The 26606-nt window shown below is 54.2% G+C and overlaps 12 protein-coding genes across 12 annotated transcripts; 8 read left to right on the top strand and 4 right to left on the bottom strand.

The window, feature by feature from the left end:
* Nucleotides 1–54: 54 nt before the first annotated feature.
* Nucleotides 55–483, top strand: N7474_001442 (uncharacterized protein; the record flags this gene model as incomplete). The annotated part of the gene is made up of 3 exons (XM_057192857.1): nucleotides 55–192; nucleotides 254–278; nucleotides 338–483. 3 exons carry the CDS (start codon nucleotides 55–57, stop codon nucleotides 481–483), a joined length of 309 nt encoding a protein of 102 aa, XP_057057810.1.
* Nucleotides 484–842: 359 nt separating this feature from the next.
* On the top strand, nucleotides 843–3430 carry N7474_001441 (putative microtubule binding protein HOOK3; the record flags this gene model as incomplete). The annotated part of the gene is made up of 6 exons (XM_057192856.1): nucleotides 843–2203; nucleotides 2252–2318; nucleotides 2369–2445; nucleotides 2497–3040; nucleotides 3096–3191; nucleotides 3242–3430. The coding sequence occupies 6 exons, from the start codon at nucleotides 843–845 to the stop codon at nucleotides 3428–3430; spliced, it is 2334 nt and encodes a 777-aa protein (XP_057057809.1).
* Nucleotides 3431–3857: 427 nt separating this feature from the next.
* hem13 (coproporphyrinogen oxidase) lies at nucleotides 3858–5233 on the bottom strand (the record flags this gene model as incomplete). The annotated part of the gene is made up of 2 exons (XM_057192855.1): nucleotides 3858–4964; nucleotides 5024–5233. 2 exons carry the CDS (start codon nucleotides 5231–5233, stop codon nucleotides 3858–3860), a joined length of 1317 nt encoding a protein of 438 aa, XP_057057808.1.
* A 649-nt stretch (nucleotides 5234–5882) lies between these two features.
* N7474_001439 (autophagy-related protein 8) lies at nucleotides 5883–6402 on the top strand (the record flags this gene model as incomplete). The annotated part of the gene is made up of 3 exons (XM_057192854.1): nucleotides 5883–5972; nucleotides 6072–6304; nucleotides 6369–6402. 3 exons carry the CDS (start codon nucleotides 5883–5885, stop codon nucleotides 6400–6402), a joined length of 357 nt encoding a protein of 118 aa, XP_057057807.1.
* A 570-nt stretch (nucleotides 6403–6972) lies between these two features.
* Nucleotides 6973–8193, top strand: N7474_001438 (putative mitochondrial GTP/GDP transporter Ggc1; the record flags this gene model as incomplete). The annotated part of the gene is made up of 6 exons (XM_057192853.1): nucleotides 6973–7060; nucleotides 7119–7156; nucleotides 7220–7261; nucleotides 7321–7434; nucleotides 7490–7623; nucleotides 7680–8193. The coding sequence occupies 6 exons, from the start codon at nucleotides 6973–6975 to the stop codon at nucleotides 8191–8193; spliced, it is 930 nt and encodes a 309-aa protein (XP_057057806.1).
* A 431-nt stretch (nucleotides 8194–8624) lies between these two features.
* On the top strand, nucleotides 8625–8934 carry N7474_001437 (uncharacterized protein; the record flags this gene model as incomplete). The annotated part of the gene is made up of 2 exons (XM_057192852.1): nucleotides 8625–8647; nucleotides 8754–8934. The coding sequence occupies 2 exons, from the start codon at nucleotides 8625–8627 to the stop codon at nucleotides 8932–8934; spliced, it is 204 nt and encodes a 67-aa protein (XP_057057805.1).
* Nucleotides 8935–9357: 423 nt separating this feature from the next.
* hsp70 (molecular chaperone Hsp70) lies at nucleotides 9358–11279 on the bottom strand (the record flags this gene model as incomplete). The annotated part of the gene is given in 2 exon segments (XM_057192851.1): nucleotides 9358–9864; nucleotides 9876–11279. 2 exon segments carry the CDS (start codon nucleotides 11277–11279, stop codon nucleotides 9358–9360), a joined length of 1911 nt encoding a protein of 636 aa, XP_057057804.1.
* A 987-nt stretch (nucleotides 11280–12266) lies between these two features.
* Nucleotides 12267–12777, top strand: N7474_001435 (histone H2A.Z-specific chaperone CHZ1; the record flags this gene model as incomplete). Its single annotated transcript, XM_057192850.1, has 3 exons — nucleotides 12267–12413; nucleotides 12474–12483; nucleotides 12557–12777. The coding sequence occupies 3 exons, from the start codon at nucleotides 12267–12269 to the stop codon at nucleotides 12775–12777; spliced, it is 378 nt and encodes a 125-aa protein (XP_057057803.1).
* Nucleotides 12778–13271: 494 nt separating this feature from the next.
* On the top strand, nucleotides 13272–13953 carry N7474_001434 (SNARE domain- containing protein; the record flags this gene model as incomplete). The annotated part of the gene is made up of 4 exons (XM_057192849.1): nucleotides 13272–13282; nucleotides 13349–13543; nucleotides 13597–13690; nucleotides 13750–13953. 4 exons carry the CDS (start codon nucleotides 13272–13274, stop codon nucleotides 13951–13953), a joined length of 504 nt encoding a protein of 167 aa, XP_057057802.1.
* Nucleotides 13954–14469: 516 nt separating this feature from the next.
* N7474_001433 (uncharacterized protein) lies at nucleotides 14470–15450 on the bottom strand (the record flags this gene model as incomplete). Its single annotated transcript, XM_057192848.1, has 1 exon — nucleotides 14470–15450. One exon carries the CDS (start codon nucleotides 15448–15450, stop codon nucleotides 14470–14472), a length of 981 nt encoding a protein of 326 aa, XP_057057801.1.
* Nucleotides 15451–18156: 2706 nt separating this feature from the next.
* Nucleotides 18157–24691, top strand: N7474_001432 (glutamate synthase (NADH); the record flags this gene model as incomplete). Its single annotated transcript, XM_057192847.1, has 4 exons — nucleotides 18157–18329; nucleotides 18380–18420; nucleotides 18475–21815; nucleotides 21878–24691. 4 exons carry the CDS (start codon nucleotides 18157–18159, stop codon nucleotides 24689–24691), a joined length of 6369 nt encoding a protein of 2122 aa, XP_057057800.1.
* Nucleotides 24692–25839: 1148 nt separating this feature from the next.
* On the bottom strand, nucleotides 25840–26451 carry N7474_001431 (EMI1 family protein; the record flags this gene model as incomplete). Its single annotated transcript, XM_057192846.1, has 1 exon — nucleotides 25840–26451. One exon carries the CDS (start codon nucleotides 26449–26451, stop codon nucleotides 25840–25842), a length of 612 nt encoding a protein of 203 aa, XP_057057799.1.
* Nucleotides 26452–26606: the final 155 nt, after the last annotated feature.

The following is a 26606-nucleotide window of genomic DNA, read 5'->3' as shown; positions in this document are numbered from 1 at the left end:
ACATGCTTCTCTTTCTTCCTTCCCTTCACCACTTCCATCGGACGATTTCTGAACATGAAGCTGGTCCTGACTCTGTTCGCCTTACTCCCGCTGGCGCTGGCCGCCAAGTCGCTCAAGTCCGTGGTCGTCACCTTCCCCGAGGGCACGCCGGACTCGGTGATCGACCACGCCAAAGACTCGCTGGTGGCCTCGGTATGCGCCGCATTTGATTTGATTCGATGTGATTCTCGTCTGACTGACTGCTGATTTCTAGGGTGGCATTATCACTCACGAATATCGTCAGTAATCACTCTTCGTCACCCTCTGCCGGCACTACTAACAGTCTTGGTTCCTCCAGATCTCATCAAGGGCTTTGCGGCCGAGGCTCCCGTCAAGTCTCTCGAGACCCTGTCGGCGCAGGACAGCGAGTACAAACCCAATATCGAGGAGGACAAGGTGGTGACCATTGATGGAGACTACGTGGGCCAGGAACACTCGTTCTAATTCTCTCCGGTCACTCAGCTGGATCTGGGACCTTCTTTTTTTTGATCTGGAGCATATAGGCTGTTGCAATAATGATTTACTTACTACCTAGGATCTGGACAAGATTCAAATAACTATGTTGGCCCTACCACCACTATGTAGTCTCGGTAGTGGACCTCTTATCCTCAAACTACCGAGCGTGTTCCCCCCCCGCTAGTACCAATCCATCTTCGCCCCCCCGGAACGAACACGCGCGACTATCTCTCTCTCTCCCTCCCTTTCCTCTTCATCCCCTGTCCTTTCGCCAGTGTGTTGCGACCCAGACATGCTGCGGTCGCATCGCATCCTCTCGGCCTGCTACTAATAGAGTTCTCGGCAATATGTCGGAACACACAGTGACCAAGGTTCTACTGGAATGGATCAACAGCTTCTCCCTGGGCAGGACCCTCCGAGCCACGGATGAATTGACCGATGGCATCATCCTGTGGGAAATCCTGCAGGACATCGATCCTCAGTATTTCCTCGATGAGATCCCCGAACGCACCCCCGCCGACCACTGGGTGGCCAAGTGGCAGAATCTCAAGCACATCCACAAGTTGCTGCTCAGCTACATCCGCCACCAGAACGATGATACCCTGCCCTCCGGACTCGATCCGTCGCCCGATCTCGAAGCCGTCGCCGAGAAAGCTGCCCCGAAGGAGACCAACAAGTTGTTGAAACTGCTCCTGATCGCAGCGATCAGCTCGCCCAACGCCGGAACCTACGTGCAGACGCTTCAGGAGCTCAGCACCTCCACCCAGGAGGGCCTCAAGGATATCATCGAGGAGGCCCATAATGGCCAGCACGAGCCCCTGGACTCGGCCGACGAGCTGAAAGAGGAACTGGCCAAAGCAGACCGCCCGGACTTGGAACTGCAGTTTGAGGAACGCGTCGGCAAGGTGATTGCGGAGAATGATCGCCTCACACACGAGAAGAAGGAGCTGGAGAAGGCGTTGGAGGACCTGCACAATCGTCTGGCGCGTCTGCAGGAAAACAACGACACCCTGCAGAACCGCCTCGCGTCGACCGAGGATCGGCTGGTGACACTCAAGTCCGGAAAGGGCGAGGGGTTCAATGCAAAGGCGCTGGAGAGCAAAACTCGCCAACAGGATGACCTGATCGCGTCCCAGGAAGCGAAACTGTCTGCTGCCAATGATGAACTCGACAGTCTCCGGATGACCGTCGAATCCTTGCGCGTCAAGAATCAACGCTACCAAAAGCTGCAAGATGACTACGACGAGCTCCGCACCGAGCGAGATCAGCTCGCGCGCAAGGCCAACGCGGCTGAGAAATACCGCCAGAAGCTTCAGGCGAGCCAGGACTTCGAGAAGGAGAACCAGACCCTCAAGAACCAGATCAAAGATTTTCAGCAGCAGCTAAAGGAATTGGACTCGTCACAACGATGGTCGTCGGAGCGTAATGTGGAGCTCGAAGAGTATCGAAAGCTTCTGCCGCAACTGGAGCAGGACACCAACGAGATCCAGCACCAGAAGAAACAGCTCGAGTTCAACAACCACGCTCTTACGGAACGGCTTCAGAGTGCTGCTGAAGAGAATGAACGGAATGACGCTCTGATCAGCGAGCTCCGCGAGCGTCTGCGGGAGCTCGAGGGCTCAAGCAGTCCGTCTCCCGGGTCTGGGACGCCGAAGAAGCACACATTGCATAATGATTTCGAGGCCCTCGGTGTCAAAGAATCCCAACTGTATGGCTATTATACTCTCCTATCAGTTTCGATGCTAACTATGAGCAGCAAATCCGAAAATGAAGAACTGAGACGCGAAATGGAGTCCTTGAAGGCCCCGTCAACCACTGCAGAGGTATGTGCCCCGTGCGTTCTGTCGAAGCTCTGGAGACTAACGAACACAAGCCGACGCCTCAATTCGATGGCTTCTCCGAGAGCTTCAACGCGTCCGTGCACCTTGCGCGTGAAAATTCCGCTCAAGGGTATGTTTATTTGGAACCTACGATCCGACCAGCTCTAATTTTTGCGTATAGCGAGGAGTATTGGAAACTTTACGAGACCTATACCGGATCCCTCAAGAAGATTGCAGAATTGCAGGACCTCCTGGACAAAGCCAAAACGGACCTTTCCAATGCACAAGCTGAGAGTAAGTTACCCTACATCCAAGACCTGGCCGGGTCGCTTACAATTATCGAAGTTCGCATTGTCAACGTCGAGAAAGTTGATATGCTCCATGAGCTCGAAGAACACAATTCAGCCGAGCTAACCAAGCTCCGTGGCGACTGGGAAGCTCTCACGCAGAACATTCACAATCTGGAGGGCGAAGTGGATGCCAGCCAGACTCTTGTCCGCGAAATGGCCGCAGAACGGGAAGAGTTGCGCAAGATGCTTGACAACAAGCAAACCGAGATCAGCTCCGAGGATCAGGAGGTGATGAATGAAATGCAGATGCTGCTGGGCGAATTCGAGACCCACAACAATGAGGGTGAAACGCCTCAGAAATCGAGTTTCGAGCTTCTCAAGCAGTGCGCCGGAGTCCTGGAGAAGAATATTGAGCGGCTCGCCCAACGCGCAGAGGTCGGTCTTTACTGGAACTTATGGTATTTAGCATGCTAACATCGAGATTGCGCAGTATATTCAACAGCAAAATGAACTCATCAAGTCACTTCACGAGCGTATGAAGAATTACGAGGAGAACCTGGACGACGGCATCTCCAAAGAGCGCGAGGTATGCTGCCAATATGCTCATGTTTTTGTACTTCTACTAACACTCTTTAGCTTGAGCTCCAGAAGATCATCGACGACCAGGCCCGAGAACTCAGCCTCGTGGGCTCGGCCTGGTATCATCTACAAAGCCGGTGGCAGAGCAACAACAACACGGTGTCTCGCTACCGACACGGGGCCTCGATGGCGGAGGCGCAGAAGGGCTGGCTGGCCAAGCAGCGAACTGCAGTTGCCGGCCAGTAGGTACCTTCCTGCTTTGTACAGAACATATGAGTCTTTTTTGGATATAATTTTTGCACTTTGCTTGCAGTCTTTTTTGGTTTATATTCCCACTACATCGTTTGTGGCCTCTGTGGATATACATGTATGGCCTCGAGGGCCAATAGAATGCTGTGATTTTTCTCGTGTTGATCTTTTGTTGTCTGACTTGTGATCAGCGGCAGACATATTGGGTAACTATATAGTGCTATCTACCTTGTCCTGTATCTAGAAATGATTACTGTTGAACCAGGGTCTCTTTTGCCACGAAGCGTACTGGCCATGAGGCCTTGCCTTTCAAGTACCAGACTAGTGACAACTACTTGTCACGTATCTTGATTGCACTGACTTCTAATATACATGGATTGCAAGATGACGGGATCTGTGCGACAAATGATACAAAAGATTTGGCTTATACCCATTGCCGGGGATGTCGCAGCACGTCCATCAGCTCCTTTTCGCTGCTCTTGTCCTCAGCCGATTCCTCTTCATCCGTAGGCATAGTTTCAGTCCGTGTTCCCGAAACGGGATCCATGTAAGCCCAACTGGCAGTGCGCGGAAGACTCATCAGGATGCTTTCAACACGGGCATTGGGCGTGCGCAGGCCAAAGCTCGTACCCCGATCATAGACTAAATTGAATTCCACATAGCGGCCCCGACGAAGCTGCTGCCACTCCTTTTGGGCCGAGGTAAAGGGCATATCTTTGCGCAGTTCGATAATGGGCACATAGGATGGGAGGAAAGAGGCCAGTCCGTCGGAAACAAAGGAGAACAGCGTCTCCTGAGGATTGGACGATGATCCGGCGGAGGCCTGCAGGAAGTTGGCGTCGAGGTCATCGAAGAAAATCCCGCCAACTCCGCGGGACTCGCCACGGTGAGGCAAGTAGAAATACTTGTCGCACCAGGCCTTAAACTTGGGGTAGTATGTCGCGTCGTGGCGGTCGCAGGCGTCCTTGATCGTCTTGTGGAAGTGTTGCACGTCTTCGGGGAACAGGTATGACGGGGTTAAGTCCGTGCCACCCCCAAACCACCAGTTCTTGTCTCCGTTGATGGGATCCTTCGGATCTGAGGTCTCAAAGTACCGGTAGTTCAGATGCACTGTGGGCGCCATCGGGTTATGCGGATGCAAGACCAGCGAGAGGCCCGCAGCAAAGAAACTGAGGGAGTCCACCTCCGCCCCGACAAAAGACTTGTGGTCTGCGCGCATTTTCTCAATTGCTGCCCGCGGCAGTTCTCCGTAGACCACGGAGACATTCACGCCGGCCTTCTCGAACACGTTCCCGTCCTGCAGCACGCACGAAATACCGCCGCCGCCATTGGGACGCGTCCAGGTATCCGTGCGGAACTGCTGGCCATCGATCCTGCCGAGTTCCTCGATGATTTTCTGCTGGTGTTCCTTGATGAGCTTCTCCATGCGCAGGCGCATGGGTGAGGACTCGTTGATAGTTGAGGATTTCTTCAGGGCTTCGTCGAGTTCAACAATGGAGGGGGAGTCGAGTTCGGTTATTTCACCTGTCATCTGCATTCGCAAGACAGTAAGTATGATGCTGTCCAGGCAAGGTGGGAAGTGTATGGTACCATGGAGTATATAATCGCGCCGATGAAAGGCACCCCGACTGCGAGCCGCAGGTAGGGTCTCCAGACTGTGAATTGCTGCGCCTCGCGCTTCTTTTGCTCGGTGGCATATCCGCGCACTTGGCTGCCCATGCGACGACCACCAGCCCGGGCATTCGGAGTGGAGAGCTGGGCTAGAGATCTCCGCAGAGGCATAAATGATCGGGAGGCCATTTTTGCGACTGCGTCGGGGAACGCTGGGAGGGAAGGGGACCAGCGCGGAATTCAATAACCAGAATTGTCGAGACGGTGAGAAAGTCGTGAGGTCAAATATATGTTCACTGGAGGCTCCTGATCCTCGCGCGTGTGGAGGAAAGAGATTCGGGCGAGTTTGCGCTGTTTGTTCCGTTTGTCTCCAGAGTGGGTATACCGACTATGTATGTCCCATGTAGGGACTTCAGTCCATCAGAGTGGTCCCGAAACCAACAGTCACGATACCCCGGCTGCCTGATCTCTTCACCTACCTGGAGGAACTCACGAAATCAATCCCACGACCATCGCATCTGACTCTCGTAGAGCGAATCAGCTGACCGGATCGCTGACTCACCGCCCTGTTTGTCAGCTCTGGCATCATCGTCACCCCTCTCGGTCTCCCTCTCTCTCTCTCTCTCTCTCTCTCTCTCTTCTTCTTCTTCTTCTTCTTCCCATCTCTCTCAGCCTCATCCTTCTCTCCGCTTTCCCTGACTATCTATCTACCTTCTTCACCCCAGCCTCGAACCAGTCTACTCGCTACATCTCTACCACATCTCATCCAGCTTCCCCGTGAGTCTCCTCCTCCCGCTCCACCCGACCCGCCCACTTATCACCTTATCAGTCAACCACGATGCGGTCCAAGTTTAAGGACGAGCACCCCTTCGAGAAGCGCAAGGCTGAGGCCGAGCGTATTCGCCAGAAATACGCTGATCGCATTCCCGTGAGTCTTTTCCTTTCTTTGGTTGGATCGTCTCCGACCGGGAGCCTCCCCAACGCCCCTCACCGCTTCTTCGGCCGCTGACGGATTCGCTATCAACAGGTCATCTGCGAGAAGGTCGAGAAGTCGGACATTGCTACGATCGACAAGAAGAAGTACCTGGTTCCGGCCGATCTCACCGTGGGCCAGTTCGTCTATGTGATCCGCAAGCGCATAAAGCTCTCTCCCGAGAAAGCCATCTTCATCTTCGTCGACGAGGTTCTCCCCCCGACCGCTGCGCTCATGAGCAGCATTTATGAAGAGCACAAGGACGACGATGGCTTCTTATACATCACGTAGGTCACTCCGTTTTCTTTACTGTCTTTCCTATGTGTTTCCTATGTACTGACCGGACGACAGATACTCGGGCGAGAACACTTTCGGCGACCTCTAAGCGTTGACGAGTCCTCTCTCTCTCTCTTCCTTGCTTTTCTTTGTCTATTCTGCGGCACCAGAGTGCTGTGGACTGAGCAGGAAGCGTCAGCCATCCATCTGGGGATGCAAGTGCTCGGATTTGGCGTTTGATTCGGTGTTGTGTGTGTGTTTTCTTTCCGTATGTGAAATGATTTTGCTTGGGCGAATGTGCTGCTCTTTGTTGGCTGTGAATTAACTGAACTATGATGAAAACAATCTGACTGGTCACGTGCTGTTGGTCTTTTGGCTGTGCTTTTCCTTACTAGTAGAACATCTACCGTAGCGACTCTTTCTGTTTTTAAGCTCTGAACAGTTGTAGTTGTTTCGGGTATACTGGGTAGTATAGTAGCAGTACTATCTCTGGTACTTTGTATTCTTTGGTCCGTCCTTCTCCGGGGTGTCCCAATCGGGTATAGCGCCCATCCTCGTGCTCCGATAAATTTTGACCCTAATCAGTTCGTGATTGTTCTCGTGCTTCGCTTCCTATCCCGGTTATCGTTCCCTCCTTGTTGTGCTGTTCACCGATAAAAGGAAATAGGAGAAAGGAAAAATGTCTCCCGCTCTGGTCCCCGCCGGTGCTGGCTCTGCCTCCAAGGATGTCAAGAAGGAGTCGGCCACTGCCCGTCTGCTCGGTTCCGGTACGTGCGCAACCACCATGGTGACTCTCGACCAATTGCTAATGTGCGCTGTCTATAGGCTCTGCTGGTATCGCCGAGCTAATGGTCTTCCATCCCGTATGGATCAACCTCCTCCCCCTTTTTCGTCGCAAACGCCCCAGTTCCTAACATCCCCAACAGGTTGACACCACGGCCAAGCGATTGATGAGCAACCAGACTCGGGTGAGACTGACCTCAAAAAAGGGGTGCACTGGATGATAGGTTAACAATGCGCAAAACAGATCACCTCCGCCAGTGCTTTCAAACAGGTCGTTTTCAAGGAATACGCCACCGCACCGGCCCTGCGCAAGTTCACCTCTCTCTTCCCTGGACTGGGATACGCTGCTGGCTATAAGGTTGGTAGACTGTCATGACAGTCTGTTGTCGGGTGGCTAATTTTTCCCTGGCCAGGTTCTCCAACGAATCTACAAGTACGGCGGCCAGCCATTCGTCCGGGACTACCTCGCCAAGCACCACGGTTCCGAATTCGATAATGCGTTCGGAAAGGGTACCGGCAAGGCCATCATGCACGCAACTGCTGGAAGGTGAGAAGTTTTGTTGTCCCTACTTATTGGACGAAAACTGATATAAATGCCTCAAGTCTGATCGGTATCGGCGAAATCATCCTGCTGCCCCTGGACGTCCTGAAGATCAAGCGGCAAACGAACCCGGAGGCCTTCCGGGGCCGTGGTCTCTTCAAGATCATCTCCGACGAAGGCATGGGTCTGTACCGCGGCGCTGGCTGGACAGCCGCTCGTAACGCCCCCGGCTCCTTCGCTCTCTTCGGAGGCTCTGCGTTCGCCAAGGAATACATCTACGGCCTGACGGACTACAACTCGGCTACCTGGGGTCAGAACTTTGTTGCCTCGGTGGCCGGCGCCAGCGCATCGCTGGTGGTTTCCGCTCCCCTGGACGTGATCAAGACCCGTATCCAGAACCGCAACTTCGAGCACCCGGAGTCGGGCTTCCGGATTGTGTCGAACATGGCCAAGAACGAGGGTTTCACCAGCTTCTTCAAGGGTCTGACTCCCAAGCTGCTGATGACGGGTCCCAAGCTGGTGTTCAGCTTCTGGCTGGCGCAGACTTTGATCCCTGCCTTTGGCCAGGTCGTATAGTCGAAGACAAAAACAGGTTCTTTCTGATCTTGGCGTTGACACCCCCCGTTCTTGCTTTTGTCTTTTTCTTTATCTTTTCGGGTTCGTATGGCCCCGGGCTTCCTGGAGGGGACCGCTTGTGTATTTTCAATAGATATGATGTTTATTTCGTGCCCAGGGACGGGTCTCGTCTATTATCTAGAACAATCTTCTCTTCATCTTTCTTCTGGGATGTAGACTGTGAATATATACTACCAATGAGAATCCACCGATTTCAGCCTAGTGAAAATGACAAGCACTGTATGATTGGCCTTGGCTCCTGAAGAAAACGAGCCCATAGCGAACGCATCACGTGAGCGCATATCTCCCAGCGCCGAACATCATCGACAATCGCCAACCTCCAATCGAGCACGCCGCCCTCCACCCCAAATCCGCAAACCAAGTCTCTCACAATGCCAGTTTACCTCTTATCCCGGTACGCCTCCTCCTCAATCCAGAAAGACAACACCTAAACCACCCAAACCTGCTGCCTTCCAAATATCTTACAGAGGTAGCTCAACGCTAACATGACGAAATAACAGAGTAGGAGACCCCATCTTCGCCCTCGCAATGGGCATCTCGGCCGCGATGTCGCGCATCCGACGCGATCAGCAAAATAAGTTCCCGGAGCGAGCGTCAGAGATCGGGTATGGAACTGTGTTGCAGACCGGTGGGAAGCGGTTGCAGCGGTGGTGGAACGGGGATTTCAAGGGTGTTCAATAATGAGCACGGTTTTTCTTCTGTGCTTGACTGGTTGGACTGGATTTCTTGGTTGTATATATGACATGATTTCGGAGTTGAGAACTACAATAATAATAACCTCGACTGCATGGGCAGCCTCTTTGTTCTGGAAATTTGAGCTTCTTCTGCACTGGAGTCGAGACGAGCAAGTTCTACAGAGAGATGATTGATCTACGACACATTTTACAGGGACTGAAATGAATTAAGAAGGAATTTTATTGCCAGGACTTTTTTCTGGCAGAGATAGCCTCGTATCTATGCAGCATGCGCAAAAGGAAAACTCGATATCCCATAAGTTCGTAAAAACAACACATGAAAAAAAGAAAATGTGAGCCAGAGGGGCAAGCATCATCAACCGTGAATCACAAATGAAAATCACCGAAACACCGCTCTAGGGCGAGACATTTAGTCAAGCTCCTCGGGGTGCTCCTCGACCTCGTCAGCAGTGCGGGCACCGCCAGGAGCGGCACCAGGGGGAGCACCGCCAGCACCAGCAGCACCGCCGTAGGCAGCGGAGATGATGGGGTTGGCAATGCCCTCAAGCTCCTTCTGCTGAGACTCGTACTCGTCCGTCTCGGCAGTCTGGTTGTTGTCGAGCCAGCTGATGACCTCGGAGACCTTGTCCTCGATCTTCTTCTTGTCCTCGTCGGAGATCTGGAGCTTGCCCTCGCCCAGGGTGTTCTTGAGCGAGTAAGCGTAGGACTCAAGGCCGTTCTTGGCCTGGATACGAGCAGCCTCGGCCTCATCCTCGGCCTTGTACTTCTCGGCCTCAGCCAGCATGCGCTCGATCTCCTCCTTGGACAGGCGGCCCTTGTCGTTGGTGATGGTAATCTTGTTGGTCTTGCCGGTACCCTTCTCGATAGCCGAGACGTTCATGATACCATTGGCATCCAGATCGAAGGTGACCTCGATCTGGGGCACACCACGGGGGGCAGGGGGATGCCAGTGAGCTCGAACTTGCCGAGCAGGTTGTTGTCCTTGGTGCGAGCACGCTCACCCTCGAAGACCTGAATCAGGACACCAGGCTGGTTGTCAGAGTAGGTGGAGAAGGTCTCGGACTTCTTGGTGGGGATGGTGGTGTTGCGCTTGATCAGAGGAGTCATGACACCACCGGCAGTCTCAATACCGAGGGACAGAGGAGCAACGTCGAGCAGCAGGATCTCGTTGGTGGACTTGGAAGAAGTGTCACCAGACAGGATAGCGGCCTGGACGGCGGCACCGTAGGCAACGGCCTCGTCGGGGTTGATGGACTTGTTGGCGTCCTTGTTGAAGAAGTCGGAGACGAGCTTCTGGATCTTGGGGATACGGGTGGAGCCACCGACCAGGACGATCTCGTGGACGGAGGACTTGTCGATCTTGGCATCGCGGAGGACACGCTCGACGGGCTCCATGGTGGAGCGGAAGAGGTCCTGGCACAGCTCCTCGAAGCGGGCACGGGTGATGGAGGTGTAGAAGTCAATGCCCTCGAAGAGAGAGTCGATCTCGATGGAGGTCTGGGCAGCGGATGAGAGGGTACGCTTGGCACGCTCGCAAGCAGTGCGGAGACGGCGGAGAGCACGAGCGTTGGTGGTCAGGTCCTTCTTGTGCTTGCGCTTGAACTCGTTGACGAAGTGGTTGACGAGACGGTTGTCAAAGTCCTCACCACCCAGGTGAGTGTCACCAGCGGTGGACTTGACCTCGAAGATACCCTCCTCAATGGTCAGGAGAGAAACATCGAAAGTACCACCACCCAGATCGAAGATCAGGACGTTGCGCTCACCCTCGGCCTTCTTGTCAAGACCGTAGGCAATGGCGGCGGCAGTGGGCTCGTTGATGATACGGAGAACGTTCAGGCCAGCGATGAGACCAGCGTCCTTGGTGGCCTGACGCTGGGAGTCGTTGAAGTAGGCAGGGACAGTGATGACGGCGTTGTTGACAGTGCCGCCCAGGTAGGCCTCGGCGGTCTCACGCATCTTGGTCAGGACCATGGAGGAGACCTCCTCGGGGGTGAACTGCTTGGCCTCGCCCTTGAACTCGATCTCGATGACGGGCTTGGTGGCCTTCTCAATGACCTTGAAGGGCCAGTGCTTCATGTCGGCCTGGACCTCAGCGTCCTGGAAACGACGGCCGATGAGACGCTTGGCGTCGAAGACGGTGTTGTGGGGGTTCATGGCGACCTGGTTCTTGGCGGCATCACCGATCAGACGCTCGGTGTCGGTGAAGGCCACGAACGACGGGGTGGTGCGGTTACCCTGGTCGTTGGCGATGATCTCAATGCGGTCATCACGGAACACACCCACACAGGAGTAGGTGGTACCCAAATCGATACCGACAGCGGGAGCAGACATGATGGAAGGTATGAGATGGGAAAGAGTCGTGAAGAGGAGAGGGTAGGGATGGAAAGGAAATTCGTAGCAGGTGGGTAGTGTTACACGGAGGAGGAAGAGTGTAGGAAGGGAAGAAGAAGATTGAGTGAGTAAGTAAGAGAAAGAAGAAGAAAAGGGAGAATGTGGGCGAAAAAACCGCCTATATAGGGAGCGGTGAGGTGCTTAGAAGCTTCTAGCAGGGTAGCTTCCATCGGGTTCTTTGCGATTCCATGGCCTTCCTTTCCCCAGCAACAGAGTCATCTCGCCCCTTCGCGAAGTGAGTGGACCCTTAGCGAGGGATCCAGTAGATACGGATATTTTTACGCCAATTGCCTATCTTTACTACTCGCTGGCAGAACAATTGGAAGCTGTTTCTTCCCGCTGCGAGATATTTTTTTTTGGCGGGGCAAGGTGTTGCATGATGTAATCGAGTGGGATGACCGTATGTATGGTCCGACGAGATGGGCAGCGCAACCGTCATGATGAACGCATGACCTCCACTACTTCAATAATATGAATAAGGGTGGGATGGTGATTATGATGGTCTTCAACTCGTATGTATAGTTCCCTAACTATGAAGTCTCGAAGTGAATTGACCCGTACGATCCTCACGATGGGTATGAATGGAGGAGATTCCCATCTTACCCACTCGAGGCGTTCTTTACAACCAATCCGTATATAACAATAGGACATAATTACATGTTTCTCACACATTAACAGCAACATCCATCCATACTAGAATCACTCGTCGGGGGGCAAGCTTGGTCACGGGATCACAGGCCAATCAGGTCACGAGATCGGGTCCCTTGCTGTTGTTTTGATCGTCTGTTGCTCACCTCCATTTCCTCCATTCATTCAACTTCCTTCCTCCTTTCTCCTCCTCCTCCTTTCTCCTCCTCCTCCTCCACTACCTATCAACAATTCCTTCTCTCTCTTTCTTCAACTACCACACTTCTGCATCTATCCACAATGGGTGACCACGACATGAGCATGGACCCGGCTGCTAATGCCCCCGATGCCGCCTTCGTGAACAAAGGCAAGGGCAAGGCCCAGGACCCGACGCACGAGATGAGCATGGACGAGGAGGAGAGCTCTGACGAGAGCGAGAACGAGATTGTGAGTCTCCCTGTCCCCCGTCCCACATGATTGGCCTAGCTAACCCATTGCTCATTCTAGGGTGACAACGGTATGCCCTGCTCTACTGTCGTTGCTGCGGGCGACGCGCAATCGTAACTCATATTAATATTGCCTTGCGATAGATGACGAAGAGGACGACGCGGACAACCTCGAGCCCATTTCCGCATCCAACATCATCACTGGCGGCCGACGCACGCGCGGCAAGGCCATCGACTTCGCCGAGGCCGCTGAGAAGTCCAAGAACGAGGGCGACGAGATGGATGATGACGATGATGATGATGACTATGAGGCTGCTGACAACAACAACCAAGACCACGACGACGACGACCAGATGCGGGACTAAATTAGCCTCCCTCAAAAACTTCCAGGCGACACGGAGATGAAGGGAATTGCTTTCAACTGAAGGACTGGCGCCATGGCTTGGGGAGGTTTTCTTTTCTTCTTTTCTCTCTTTTGTTTATGATGGATCGGAGGCAAAAGCAATGCATCGATGCAGTTTTGCGGGCACTTTTCCAAATGTAGATTCTAGAAATGCGTAGCCTCGTCCACTATTTATTTACGTATTGGCGTGATCGACAAACCACAACATAAAATTTACATCATTTGACTTATTTCTCCCTCTTTGTTTATTCCTTACTGCCGTGTATATACATCGGAGGGAAGTTATCACGTGCCAACCGACCGCCGCGGCCACCTGGTGTTTTTGTCTCCGACAACTACCTACTGCGACTGTCAGGACAGCACGATGTCTCTCGCCCACGGTTGATCAGCTTCATTCCCGTCCACTTTCTCTCTCGTCCAGACATCTCCACTCCTGCCACGACTTGCAAGGCCACCATGGCCTCACGGTATGGTTCGCCATCATCCGACGGTATCTACAGAGCAACGCTAATGAAGTAATTGCCACAACCCAGATTCCCTCGCCAGCGCGATCCCCGCGCATCCTCCTCCCTCTTCGACTCATACGGCGGTGGCGACTCCCGTCCCGCGAGCAGATCACCTGCTCCAAGCGGATATGGTTACGGAGGCTATCCCAGTCCCGCAGGAGACGGGTACACGAATGGCAGTGCTTCCGCTGGGCCATATAGAAATGCCACGCCTGATAAGAAGTACGTTCTTGTCCTTGCGACTCATGGCATGTCGCTGACTCTCTCCCCTGCAGGGGCCACTACTCCGATGCCGTCCTCTCATCACTTGAATCGCAGAATGATGCCGAGGTGGAGGGTATCTCGGCCAAGGTTAAGATGCTGAAGGATGTGAGTACGCCCCTGTTTCCCTTTGTTGGAAGTTTGGTTACTTACTCTGGCTTTGCCAGATCACACTCGCCATCGGCGACGAAATCCGCGACACTGCCCACCTCACAGACCTCGAGGGCTCCTTCGATAGTACGCGTGTACGAATCCGGGGAAACATGACCCGCATGCTGCGCATGGCCGAGAGCACCGGCGTCGGCTGGCGGGTGTGGCTGGGTTTCTTCTGCGCTGTGTTTCTGCTGTTCTTCTATGTGTGGATCAGCTGAGGCCGTCCGCCCCTTGGAAACACCAGATTAATCATTTCCCGTTCTTCTTCTTGCTATTGGCAAGTTTTGCCAAAGCTCAGGGCGTTCATTCTACATTTTATCACTAGTACGCGCATGGTTTTCTCCGGCTACGGCGTTTTGGGGAGGATGTTTTATATCGAAATTATCGAGGCTGTCTCCGTACATGTCGTGTTCTTTTGTCTGACCCTCGGCGCTTTTCTTTCCATTACGGATTGCTTTGGGGCTTGCTCGTTCCAAAGATGTACAAGTATGAGCACAGGACGAGCTGTATATATAGCAGTCACTACGGATGCAATAGATGTAATGGCATTGGCCCGTCCCGAGGCTTGAAGAGATCTCGTCATGCGAGTGCACGGTTGGATAAGGCTGAGATGCAAAGTAGTCAGGTCATTGACCATATCAATTGAAACATAACAATAAGAACCGACGTGTGTATCGTGAATGCTGCCCGTCGCCATCAAAACTCCATACACGATGCAAAATACATGCGCCCATTCAACTAAGGCTGTCTCTGGGTCCGCCTACCCGTCGCGGTAACCGTCTACCAAATCCGCTTCGACGGCTGCCCTGGCTTGTGATTGAGGCACGGAGATCATCGTCGTCAAAGAGCATGCTGCTGGAATCCAGCGCGTCACCACCTCCACTCCAGCGTTGCAAGAACCGGCGCTGTGCGTCTGTCTCACGGTCTCGCCGGACCGGCGGCGGAGGGAGGCCGCCGTGGGTGTTGGGCGTGCTGGTGCGGAAGTTCTCTGCAAATCGATCGCGGACAATACTCGACTCGTCTCCTTCGTCATCATCGTCGTCGTCGTCGTCTAGCTCATCCTCGGTATCGGTGTGCTGCCACTCCTCTCCCTGTGCAGACCCATCTTCCGCGGCGTCCGGGATCTCATCGTCCAGGTCGCGAGCCATGCCTTCCTCTTCCTCTTCGCTCATTTCCTCGTCACCTGCAGCAGAAGGGATCTCCGCGTCCAGATCAGGCTGATTATCAAAGTCCACATCTTCCTCGTCGACATCGAAGAAGCCTTGCTCGCCGTAATCATCATCAGGATATCCTTCGGGAATATCATCATCCAGATCTCGCTCCATATACCCTTCTTCGTCGGGGTTATCCTCCTCCTCAAGCCCTTCCTCTCCTTCCTCAATAAGACCCTCCGCATCGGCATCGGCATCGGGGATCTCGTCATCCAAATCGCGCTCCATGCCCTGTTCTTCTTCTTCTCCCTCCTCGCCTTCCGGACGCGGCATCCCTGTCTCGTCATCTACCATCCCCTCGCCATGAGCCGCCATTTCTGCCTCTGCAGCAGCAAGTGCCTCTTCACGCTCTGCCTCTGCCTCTTTCATCCCCAGCATCGTCTTCGCGCATCCTGCCGGTCGGATCCAAGAGTATCCGAAACTAGCAACGTTTTGTTTCCGCGCGCGCAAGGTGCGTTCTTCAAGTACCAGTGCGGAGAGGGTGTTTGCTCCACGGGAGGGCATGAAGCCGCGGTGGTGGGCGGTGTTGGTCTGGGCATTGCGGCGGGAGAGATGGTTGGGTACTTGGTCACCAGGGCCGATGTGTGGTGAGGAAGAGCGGTATGGTTGAGAGGACCCAACCCAAAGCTCGTGGGACTGCGGTGTGTTCGTTAATTTAATATTGGCAAGTCGTTGGAAGTTGTAATTAACTTACACCGTGTGGGGTGATGAAGGGGAGCGAGAGCATTGTCTGTAGCGCAAGCTGTATTTGGCGCTGTGGATAGGCTTGGTCGATGGTTGACGTGGGAGTGTTTGTTGACGATCGATAAGCTCGGACGCTTGCTTAGGCGGTGGATCAGCCGCAAAGGACTAACTACATCATAGTAGTAGTTGGACTGCCCACGGTTGCACTCGATCCCGGCATTGGTCTTAACTCTTTCTGAAGTCTCGCCCTACAGACCCCTTGGTCGATTCCGTGCTACTTTGCCCGTCGATACTATAGGTCAGGAAACCCACCCAGTCATTCTACCTGTGCAGGCATTGGTCGGCCCCGCGGGTGAATGAATTAGATCATCATTGAAGATGAGCAATGTCAATCTTTATAGTAAAGAACCCTTGGATTCAAGCGTGGTTATTTTTTAACCCCGAGAGCAAGTATAATATTACAGAGCCCCAATCTATATAACTTATATTATCATGATGGGATAAACAGCCAGGTCTCAACCAATCAACAGCCGCATATATGCAGTTAGTAAATCTCCATCAGCCATGAAAACATGCCAAACCATAACTAGCAGGTCACAGTCACAGTCTACCATAATAGGCAAAATCGAGTAACGCTTCTAGGACTAGGGAAGCCACAGCGGTGTCGGAATACTACCTACAGCTAGACGCAGGGACAGCTGCAAGCCACCAGACATGACTTCGAGTGGGCTGTAATATTTGAACCGACCCGAGCGTGTTCCGTAGGAAGAGGCAGTGGCCGTTGAGACCATGTACTGCCGGTATTCGGCCGATGAGAGTGAGTCTCCGACATCTCCCGACGGTTGTCTGTCGACCAGCCAGCAGCCCGGTGAACCCAAAGCGGACAAGAGGCATCGGGAGAAACAGGAGCCAAGTCATGTGATCTATACTATCTTGATGTTGTTATTGACCCTGCTTCTCGTTAGGAGCAGGGTGTTGATTCCACTAGTCAGAGGCAAGTGGCAAGATGGGACTCTGCCCGGTCGAATCATCATTGGCACCTTGTCCTTTGGGCAGACAGATCATCTGTGAACCACTTGGCGAATAATGATCGCGACACGGCAGAAGGCGCGGACAAAAGCCAAGAAGAGGCTCACTATGATGGATTCGCTTCACATGTAGTCGTTGTTACCGGACGACGCTGCTCCGGACTGGAGAGAACAGACAGCCATTCACAATACCCGAGTTACGAAGGCAAGCGACGAAGAATCCCGGGGTCGACCAGCAGGGTGATAAGCAGTTGTGATGACCTCAAGGAATGAGCTGGGGAAATCGCTGGGGCCAATCCGCAAGCAGGGCGGGCATGCATGAGGGCGGCAGAAAGGCCCCGATTTCGGCGTATGGTATGGGACATTCCGTGACCATACACTGGTTTACAGCGGTTTGCCGATCTCGCTGTGGGGTTTATTGTATACGGGAATCGTAAATAATGTCGGGGCACCTTCGGTCGAGTCAGCCACGGTGATGTGTGAAGTATTGTGAGGCGTAATCTACGACAGAGGTGCAACTACGTGGTTATTGTCCACTGCGAGATGCCTACCTAGTCACTCGACCGGGTTGGTGAGAATACTAGACAGTCCGTACATAGGTATGCCGGATCAGTGCTTAATCCGCCCCACCAACTCAGCAAGCATGTGAGATGGCTGTGGTATTGCTACAATACTATTTTCGTCCGAGAGTTCCAAATCCTCCCGAGCCACGACTCACTAATGGAGATTGCCCCGCGACCCTTTGGCTGTACCGATATGTACCATACGGTCATGTTCCGCTGATTCAGCACAGATCTTGACGTCTTTGAAAGCTGATCGTGGTTGTAACGCAGGAACTCCTATTGGCCGCCTGATGCTTATCTCGACGGAGCGCCGTAATCAGAACGATTATCATTACTCGATGATTGGGGGGCTCAGCATGCCTGTCTGTTTTCGTCGATGCGGAACCTGGACCTTCACCACTGGTACCTAGGACTCTTGTGCGAGTGACTGACGAGAGAACTCTGCTGTGTGGTGGGAGCTGTGAGAGCGACATAATTATTGTTCATGATTCCCGGCCCTGCAGGCCGTCAGAGGGCCTAGGGTGAGCAACATCACGATTGTCACTCAAACCCAGTATTTATTTGCCACGAGCAGCACCCCCCACAATTTCCTGTCCCGTTGTATTTTTCCCATGTCTGCTTTGGAAATAGGCCATTCGTAGTTAGTTAGTGCTCGGAGAAAGCCTGCAATCCCCGGACTAGCCTGCCGTAATCGCTGCCCATCTTTTTTTTTTCTGCCCCTCCTACTTCTTCTTCTTCCTTTCTTCCCTTCCACTCCCTTTTCATCCGCAAAACTATTTTCACGCAGACGCTGGGATTTCCTTCTCTCCCTCACCCTGCGCTGCGACCCGCCCCGTGACGACACCCACCCTCCCCATCGCTCCCGACCGAATTCCCGCCCTACGGCGATCACCCCACCACCCTGCCTGTCCGTTCTCTCTGCCACCGGCGGAAGAATGGGTCTTAACTTGGAAGAAATCTATGGCAAAGAACTAGACGACCAGACTCCCCAGGAGTATTCCGAGTACCAGCCAAAGAAAGGCTATGGCTGGGCGGGTACTCTGCCGGAGCGGCAGGGTCTATATGACCCAGAGTACGAGAAGGATGCCTGCGGTGTAGGCTTTGCAGCGTGAGTGAGCCTTGGAAGGCGCAATTGATCCGCTACTGACCTCCTGGCAGTCACATCAAGGGCAAGGCGAGCCACAAGATTGTTAGCGATGGTGAGTGATGGCGAGCCTGATGTAAGACCGATTCACTGACGAATTCTCATCCAGCCCGCAACCTGCTGTGTAACATGACCCACCGTGGTGCCGTTGGCTCGGATGCGCGCGATGGTGACGGTGCTGGTGTGATGACTAGCATCCCGCACAAGTTCTTCATCAAAAACTTTGCCCGGGAGGTCGGCCTGGACCTGCCCCCGCTGGGTCAGTATGCGGTCGGCAACCTCTTCTTCAAGCCGGACGAGGAGGCTCTCAAGCAATCCATCGCCAGCTTCGAGGAGCTGGCCACATCCCTTGGCCTCCGTGTGCTGGGATGGCGGGAGGTGCCCCGTGACTCGACCATCCTCGGTCCTGCGGCCCTGTCCCGCGAGCCCATTGTTATGCAGCCATTCGTCGTGTTGAAGTCCGCTTACGGCGAGGGCAACAAACCCGAGATCACCGACCCAGAGAAGTTTGATGAGAGAACCTTTGAGATCCAATTGTACGTGCTGCGGAAGCGCGCCACTCATGTCATTGGCCTAGGCAACTGGTTCTACCTGTGCTCGCTCAGCAACCGCAACATTATCTACAAGGGCCAGCTGTCTCCGGTCCAGGTGTACCAATACTACCATGACCTCGTCAACGTCGACTACGAGGGTCACTTTGCTCTCGTCCATTCCCGTTTCTCCACCAACACATTTCCCTCCTGGGACCGTGCCCAGCCCCTGCGGTGGGCGGCTCACAACGGTGAGATCAACACGTTGCGAGGAAACAAGAACTGGATGCGCGCGCGTGAGGGTGTCCTGCGGTCCGAAGTGTTCGGTGATGAGCTGGACCTACTGTACCCCGTCGTTGAGGATGGAGGTTCCGACTCGGCTGCTTTCGACAACGTTCTGGAACTGCTGATGATCAACGGCGTTCTGTCTCTGCCCGAGGCCGTCATGATCATGATTCCCGAGGCCTGGCAGGACAACCCGGCCATGGACCCAGCCAAGGCCGCCTTTTATGAGTGGGCTGCTTGCCAGATGGAGCCCTGGGATGGCCCGGCTCTTTTCACCTTCTCCGATGGGCGCTACTGCGGTGCCAATCTGGACCGCAACGGTCTGCGTCCGTGCCGTTTCTACGTCATGGATGATGACCGCATTGTTTGTGCCTCGGAGGTCGGCGCTATTGACATCGACCCCGAGCGTGTGGTTCAAAAGGGTCGTCTGCAGCCCGGAAAAATGCTGCTGGTTGACACCCTGGCCGGTCGCATCATTGACGACGCCGAATTGAAACAGACCGTCGCCCACCGACAGGACTTCGCCAGCTGGCTGGACAAGGAGCTCCTGAAGCTGCCCGCGATCAAGCAGAAGCTGCTGGATCAGAATGTGGATCTGTCCTTCACTTTGGATGACAACACCATTCAGAACGACCCTCGCCTCCAGGCCTTTGGATACTCATTTGAGCAGGTCAGCCTGCTCCTCGGGCCCATGGCTGCTGACTCGAAGGAAGCCCTCGGCTCCATGGGTAACGATGCCCCTCTGGCATGCATTGCTCAACAGCCCCGCCTGCTCTACGAGTACTTCCGTCAGCTCTTTGCTCAGGTCACCAATCCGCCCATTGATCCCATTCGTGAGGCCGTGGTTATGTCCCTTGAATGCTACGTTGGCCCTCAGGGTAATCTGCTGGAGATGGACGCTTCCCAGTGCCACCGTCTGCTCTTGAAGTCCCCCATCTTAACAATCCCGGAGTTCAATGCCCTGAAGAATATCAACGAGGCCCACAAGGACTGGACTGTTCGGACGATCGATATCACCTTTGAGAAGAAGAAGGGCACTGCCGGCTACCTGGAAGCCCTGGACGCCATTTGCGATGCGACTACTGAGGCCATCCAGAACGGTGACAAGCTGATTGTGCTCTCGGACCGTGCTACCAGCGCGGAGCGCGTTCCCGTCTCTGCTCTTCTCGCTACCGGTCTCGTGCACCACCACCTGGTTCGCAACAAGTGGCGATCTCTTGCCGCTCTGGTCGTTGAGACCGCCGAGGCTCGCGAGGTGCACCACCACTGCGTCCTGCTCGGCTATGGTGCTGATGGCATCAACCCTTACCTCGCTCTGGAGTGCATTCTCAAGATGAACCGCGAGAACCTGATCCGCAAGGACCTCAGCGATGACAAGGTCGTTGAGAACTACAAGGCTTCATGCGATGGTGGTATTCTCAAGGTCATGAGTAAAATGGGTATCTCCACCCTACAGTCCTACAAGGGTGCCCAGATCTTCGAAGCCCTCGGTATCGATGACAGCGTTATTGATCGCTGCTTCGCTGGTACCGCGAGCCGCATTCGTGGTATCACTTTCGATCTGATTGCCCAGGATGCTTTTGCTTTCCACGAGCGCGGATATCCCTCCCGTGAGATCGTTGAAGTCCCCGGTCTCCCAGAATCTGGCGAGTACCACTGGCGTGATGGCGGCGAGTCGCACATCAACGACCCTGTTAGTATTGCCAACATGCAGGATGCCGTTCGCACCAAGAACGACAAGTCCTATGAGGCCTACGCCCGTGCAGAGCACGAGCAGATTAAGAACTGCACTCTGCGCGGTATGCTCGACTTTGATTTCGATCAGCGCACCCCTATCCCAATCGACCAGGTTGAGCCCTGGACCGAGATTGTTCGTCGCTTTGTCACCGGTGCCATGTCCTACGGATCGATCTCCATGGAGTCTCACTCGACCCTGGCTGTTGCCATGAACCGTCTTGGTGGCAAGTCCAACACCGGTGAAGGTGGTGAAGACCCGGAGCGCAGCAGGCGCATGGAGAATGGCGATACCATGAGGTCCGCCATCAAGCAGATTGCCTCTGGCCGTTTTGGTGTGACCTCCAACTACCTCGCGGATGCCGATGAACTGCAGATCAAGATGGCCCAGGGTGCTAAGCCTGGTGAGGGTGGTGAACTGCCAGGCCATAAGGTCGTTGGCCCTATTGCCCGCACTCGTTACTCTACTCCCGGTGTCGGTCTCATCTCCCCGCCTCCGCACCACGACATCTACTCCATTGAAGATCTGAAGCAGCTCATCTACGACCTGAAGTGTTCCAACCCCCGCGCTCGTGTTTCCGTCAAGCTCGTGTCCGAAGTTGGCGTGGGTATCGTCGCCTCCGGTGTCGCCAAGGCCAAGGCTGACCACATCCTGATCTCTGGTCACGATGGTGGTACTGGTGCGTCGCGCTGGACGGGTATCAAGTATGCGGGTCTTCCTTGGGAGCTGGGTCTTGCCGAAACCCACCAGACTCTCGTTCTGAACGACCTCCGTGGCCGTGTCGTCGTCCAGACTGACGGTCAAATTCGTACCGGCCGTGACCTCGCGGTCGCCTGTCTCCTTGGAGCGGAGGAATTCGGCTTCGCAACGACCCCTCTGATTGCAATGGGTTGTATTATGGTAAGTCCCATTTCACCTTCTCTACCTACTCTTTGAGTTCTCTGCTAACAGTGTCCCTCCAGATGAGGAAGTGCCATCTGAACACTTGCCCGGTCGGTATCGCGACTCAGGACCCAGAGCTGCGCCAGAAGTTCCAGGGCACACCTGAACACGTGATTAATTTCTTCTACTATGTCGCCAACGAGATGCGTGCTATCATGGCCAAGCTGGGCGTGCGCACTATCAACGAGATGGTCGGTCGTGCTGAGTTGCTTCGCGTCCGTGACGACATTCGGAACCAGAAGCAGGAGCGCGTGGATCTGTCACTGATTTTGACTCCGGCTCACTCGCTGCGTCCTGGCGTTGCTACATACAACGTCCGCAAGCAGGATCACCGCCTCCACGTCCGTCTTGACAACAAGCTAATTGCCGAGTCCGAGTTGGCCTTGGAGAAGGGCCTCCCTTGCCGCATCGAGTGTGACATCGTCAACACTGACCGTGGCCTTGGTGCAACGCTCTCCTACCAAGTTAGCAAACGCTATGGCGACGTCGGCCTGCCGCAGGACACCATCCATGCCAACATCAAGGGCTCTGCTGGTCAATCCTTCGGCTCCTTCCTTGCCCCCGGTATCACCCTGGAGCTTGAGGGTGATGCCAACGACTATGTTGGCAAGGGTCTTTCGGGTGGTCGTCTCATTGTCTACCCGCCTCGCGGTGCCGCCTTCAAGGCTGAGGAGAACGTTATCATTGGTAACACCTGTCTGTATGGTGCTACCCGCGGTACTTGCTACTTCCGTGGTCTCGCTGCTGAGCGTTTTGCTGTCCGCAACTCTGGCGCCACTGCCGTCGTGGAGGGTGTTGGTGACCACGGTTGTGAGTACATGACTGGTGGTCGTGTCCTCGTTCTCGGATCTACTGGTCGCAACTTCGCTGCTGGTATGTCTGGAGGTATCGCCTATGTGCTGGACGTGAACCAGGACTTCCACTCCAAGGTCAACCTGGAGATGGTTGAAGTTTCTGGTATTGAGGAACCGTCTGAGATCGCTTTTGTTCGTGGTCTGATTGAGGACCACCACCACTACACCGGCTCCGAGATGGCTGCCCGTATCCTTCTCGACTTCACCCGTGCTCTCCCTCACTTCGTCAAGGTCCTGCCGACTGACTACAAACGCGTCATGGCCGAAGAGGCCGCCAAGGCAGAGGCTGCGAAGAAGGCAGAGTTCACTCTCCCCAAGCTCCCCAGCACCCCGGTCGCCGCCGAGAAGACCGAGGCTGAGGCCAAGAAGGCTGACCTTCTAGACATTGAGGACAGCATCAGCGACTCTAAGAAGGAGAAGAAGCGTTCTGCTCTGATCCTGGACAAAACCCGCGGCTTCATGAAGTACAGCCGGCGGAGCGAGAAGTACCGCAACCCCACCACTCGCACCCGTGACTGGGCGGAGCTGTCCAACCGTCTCAGTGAGGATGAGCTCAAGTACCAGTCTGCTCGTTGCATGGACTGTGGTGTTCCTTTCTGCCAGTCTGACACTGGTTGCCCTATCTCCAACATCATCCCCAAGTGGAACGAGCTGGTCTTCCGGGACCAGTGGCAGGATGCCCTTAACCGTCTGCTGATGACCAACAACTTCCCTGAATTTACTGGTCGTGTCTGCCCCGCTCCTTGCGAGGGTGCCTGTGTTCTGGGTATCAATGAGGACCCCGTCGGCATCAAGTCGATCGAATGCGCCATCATCGACCGCGGCTGGGAGATGGGCTGGATGGTTCCTCGTCCTCCCAAGACCCGTTCTGGCAAGACTGTCGCCATCATTGGCTCTGGCCCTGCTGGTCTGGCTGCTGCTGACCAGCTCAACAAGGCTGGTCACACCGTGACTGTCTACGAGCGTGCCGACCGCATTGGCGGTCTGCTCATGTATGGTATCCCCAACATGAAGCTCGACAAGAAGGTCGTCCAGCGCCGTGTCGACCTCATGGCTGCTGAGGGCGTCAAGTTCGTGACGAACGCTGCTGTTGGTCCCGACAACGAGGTCTCTCTCCAGTCCCTCCGGGCCACCAACGACTCGGTCATCATCGCCACTGGTGCCACTGTCGCTCGTGACCTCAAGGTTCCTGGCCGTGAGCTGGACGGCGTGCACTTCGCCATGCAGTTCTTGCACCAGAACACCAAGTCCCTGCTGGACTCCAACCTCGCCGATAACGCCTACATCTCCGCCAAGGACAAGCATGTTGTTGTCATTGGCGGTGGAGATACCGGTAACGACTGCATTGGTACCTCGGTCCGTCACGGTGCCAAGTCCGTCACCAACTTCGAGCTGCTGCCCCAGCCGCCCCCAGAGCGTGCCGGTGACAACCCGTGGCCCCAGTGGCCTCGCATCTACCGTGTCGACTATGGCCACTCTGAAGTCAAGACTCACATGGGCAAGGATCCGCGTGAGTACTGTGTCATGTCGACCGAGTTCACGGACGATGGCAGCGGGCGTGTCAAGGGTATCAACACCGTTCGCGTCGAGTGGACCAAGAGCGCCACTGGCGGCTGGGACATGAAGACCGCGGAGGGTAGCGAGCAATTCTTCCCCGCCGACCTGGTCCTTCTGTCAATGGGCTTCTTGGGACCTGAGGACCGCCTCCTCGGTGAGGAGATTGAGCGTGACCCTCGCAAGAACGTGAAGACTCCTCCTGGACACTACTCGACCAACATCCCTGGTGTGTATGCGGCGGGTGACTGCCGACGTGGACAGTCTCTGATTGTCTGGGGTATCAACGAAGGCCGTCAGTGTGCGCGTGAAGTGGATGCTTTCCTCAGCGGCATCAGCTCCCAACTGCCTGTCACCGGTGGCATTGTCCGCCGTCCTGCCATGGACGCGGTTCCCCAGCCCGCCCAGGCTTCCGTCCCGGCCTAAATGATGATCTAGCCATGGATAGGGAGAAGAGGCTATGTTATGACCATGATGGGCATGATAGATGATGACATACTGAGTTTTTCACGGGAGGAAAAGTTTGTGATCACACATGGGAAATACCCCCAAATTGTTTTTGTCTTTTACAGTCTCCATCTTCACCGATCGTGACGTTCGTGCGATATTTCTTTTTCCTCTTTGCTTTGTTTCTTTCCTTTGTTTCTGTGACAGCAGCGTTTGCAGTGTGCAAGGTGTTTAGAGTCTGCCACCGTTCAGTGATATCTCTCATGTGCTGTACATAGCCTTTTTTTTTCCTGCTCTCCTGAATTGCAATTTCTTATCTTCATATGTGTGTGCATATACTAGAATTATACTAGGTCTTCTTTATCTACATTCCCTTTACTCGAATAGCAAGCCTGTAAGCAAAGTCATGTCTCGCTCTTATTTGGTCCCAGCTCCCGGTTTTCAACATTGCAAAGGGCAAGATTTCCTTTTGGCACAAGTATTCTTTCTGTAGCATCCTCTTCCTCTCCCTTGGTGGCCAGTCTGGGTCCATGGATCTAGCGTCAGAGATTCTTTCCCTAGGGAGGGCGAGGAAGGCATCTTGATACCATACAGAGATAGGCCTCGCATCCTCTCCACCCAGGACTTGACCTCTTGAGCGTTCTTTTCGGATGTTACACACACCCTTCTCACTGGATACCTTGCTTTGGCAGCACTGTATTCCTTTCTGACCCAGGTCTCGATCATCGGTTGTGGAGGAGGGTTTACTGCGTGTTCTGCCGTTGATGTTGGACCGCGAAAGAGATGAAGGCCTTTCACCTGTCCTCTCTTCATCCTCTTCCAAGAGCGCTTTTATAAGATATTCTTCCATCTTCAATGCCTGATCCAGATCCTCCAGCCACTCAGACTCCATCACGCTGTGGGTAGCCGTGCTTTTTGTCCGTCGTCTTGATCAAGTTCATAGGTTCTCGGTCAGTGAGGTTGTTCATTGTGCAGATTTCATTGATATCTTCCATAGTTCACAGAGTTCAGCAAAAGAGAAAATAAGACGAGAGAGATGAATGGGTTTATTGAACAGAATATCGTACAATTACCTGCACCAGGCAGAGAAATAAGTCATAAAGAAAAACCAAAGGATATCAAAGCGCCTATTGTTTTGCCTCTTCTTCCGCTTTCATCTCCCGCTCTAGCGCTATGTAGTCTCCCTGAAATGGTTTTGGCGCTGGCTCCTGCCGCACATCCCAGACATCTTCACTGCTGGGACCGGTCTTGTATTTGATGGCCTTTTTCCGGTTGTGGTCTCGGATGGCAGCCTTCTTCTGGTCATCGGGCCATTGTCGGGTTCTCATGCACATCCAGAAATTATCCCAGTGCTCGCTGCATGACCGTAATTCGCCGTACCGATAGACATTAACGAACTGGCCGCCGAAGGACTGGCAGAAGAAAGCGTAGTCGAAGGCGTCGCGACAGGACATGGTGTCGGAGTAAAGGGATTCGGGGGCAATGGACGAGGTGGGTGATTGGAGGCGGGCGGTGGTTGCGCCAGTATTGGAGCCATCATCTGGTCCTGTGGATGGTGGTTGTGGTGACTTGGACTTGGACAATGCCGCGTCTTCTTGTCGGAGGTCGGCCAGGATCTGACTGAATTCCAGTTCGGCTTGTTCGTCGGGGGTCAATTTCTTCGCAGGAGCCTGGGGAGGCGCAGGGGGAGCAGCAGGAGCATTGTCCTGCTGGGGACTTGATCGCCACCACCAGCCCATTGTGTTGTTGTTGCGACGAAGTTTTTCGCTGCGATCCGATCCGATCACTGCACTGCTTGCTTATGTACTCAAGGTACCGTAACCCCGTGACTGCCCGACGTCATTTACTTCCTGAGTCCAACAACAGTTACACGTTCTTTTAACACTTGTCAACT

This window comes from Penicillium riverlandense, assembly GCF_028828495.1.
Source record: "Penicillium riverlandense strain IBT 135883 chromosome Unknown utg000001l_segment0_segment0, whole genome shotgun sequence".
Lineage (NCBI taxonomy): Eukaryota > Fungi > Ascomycota > Eurotiomycetes > Eurotiales > Aspergillaceae > Penicillium > Penicillium riverlandense.
This window is presented reverse-complemented; position numbering and strand designations above follow the sequence as displayed.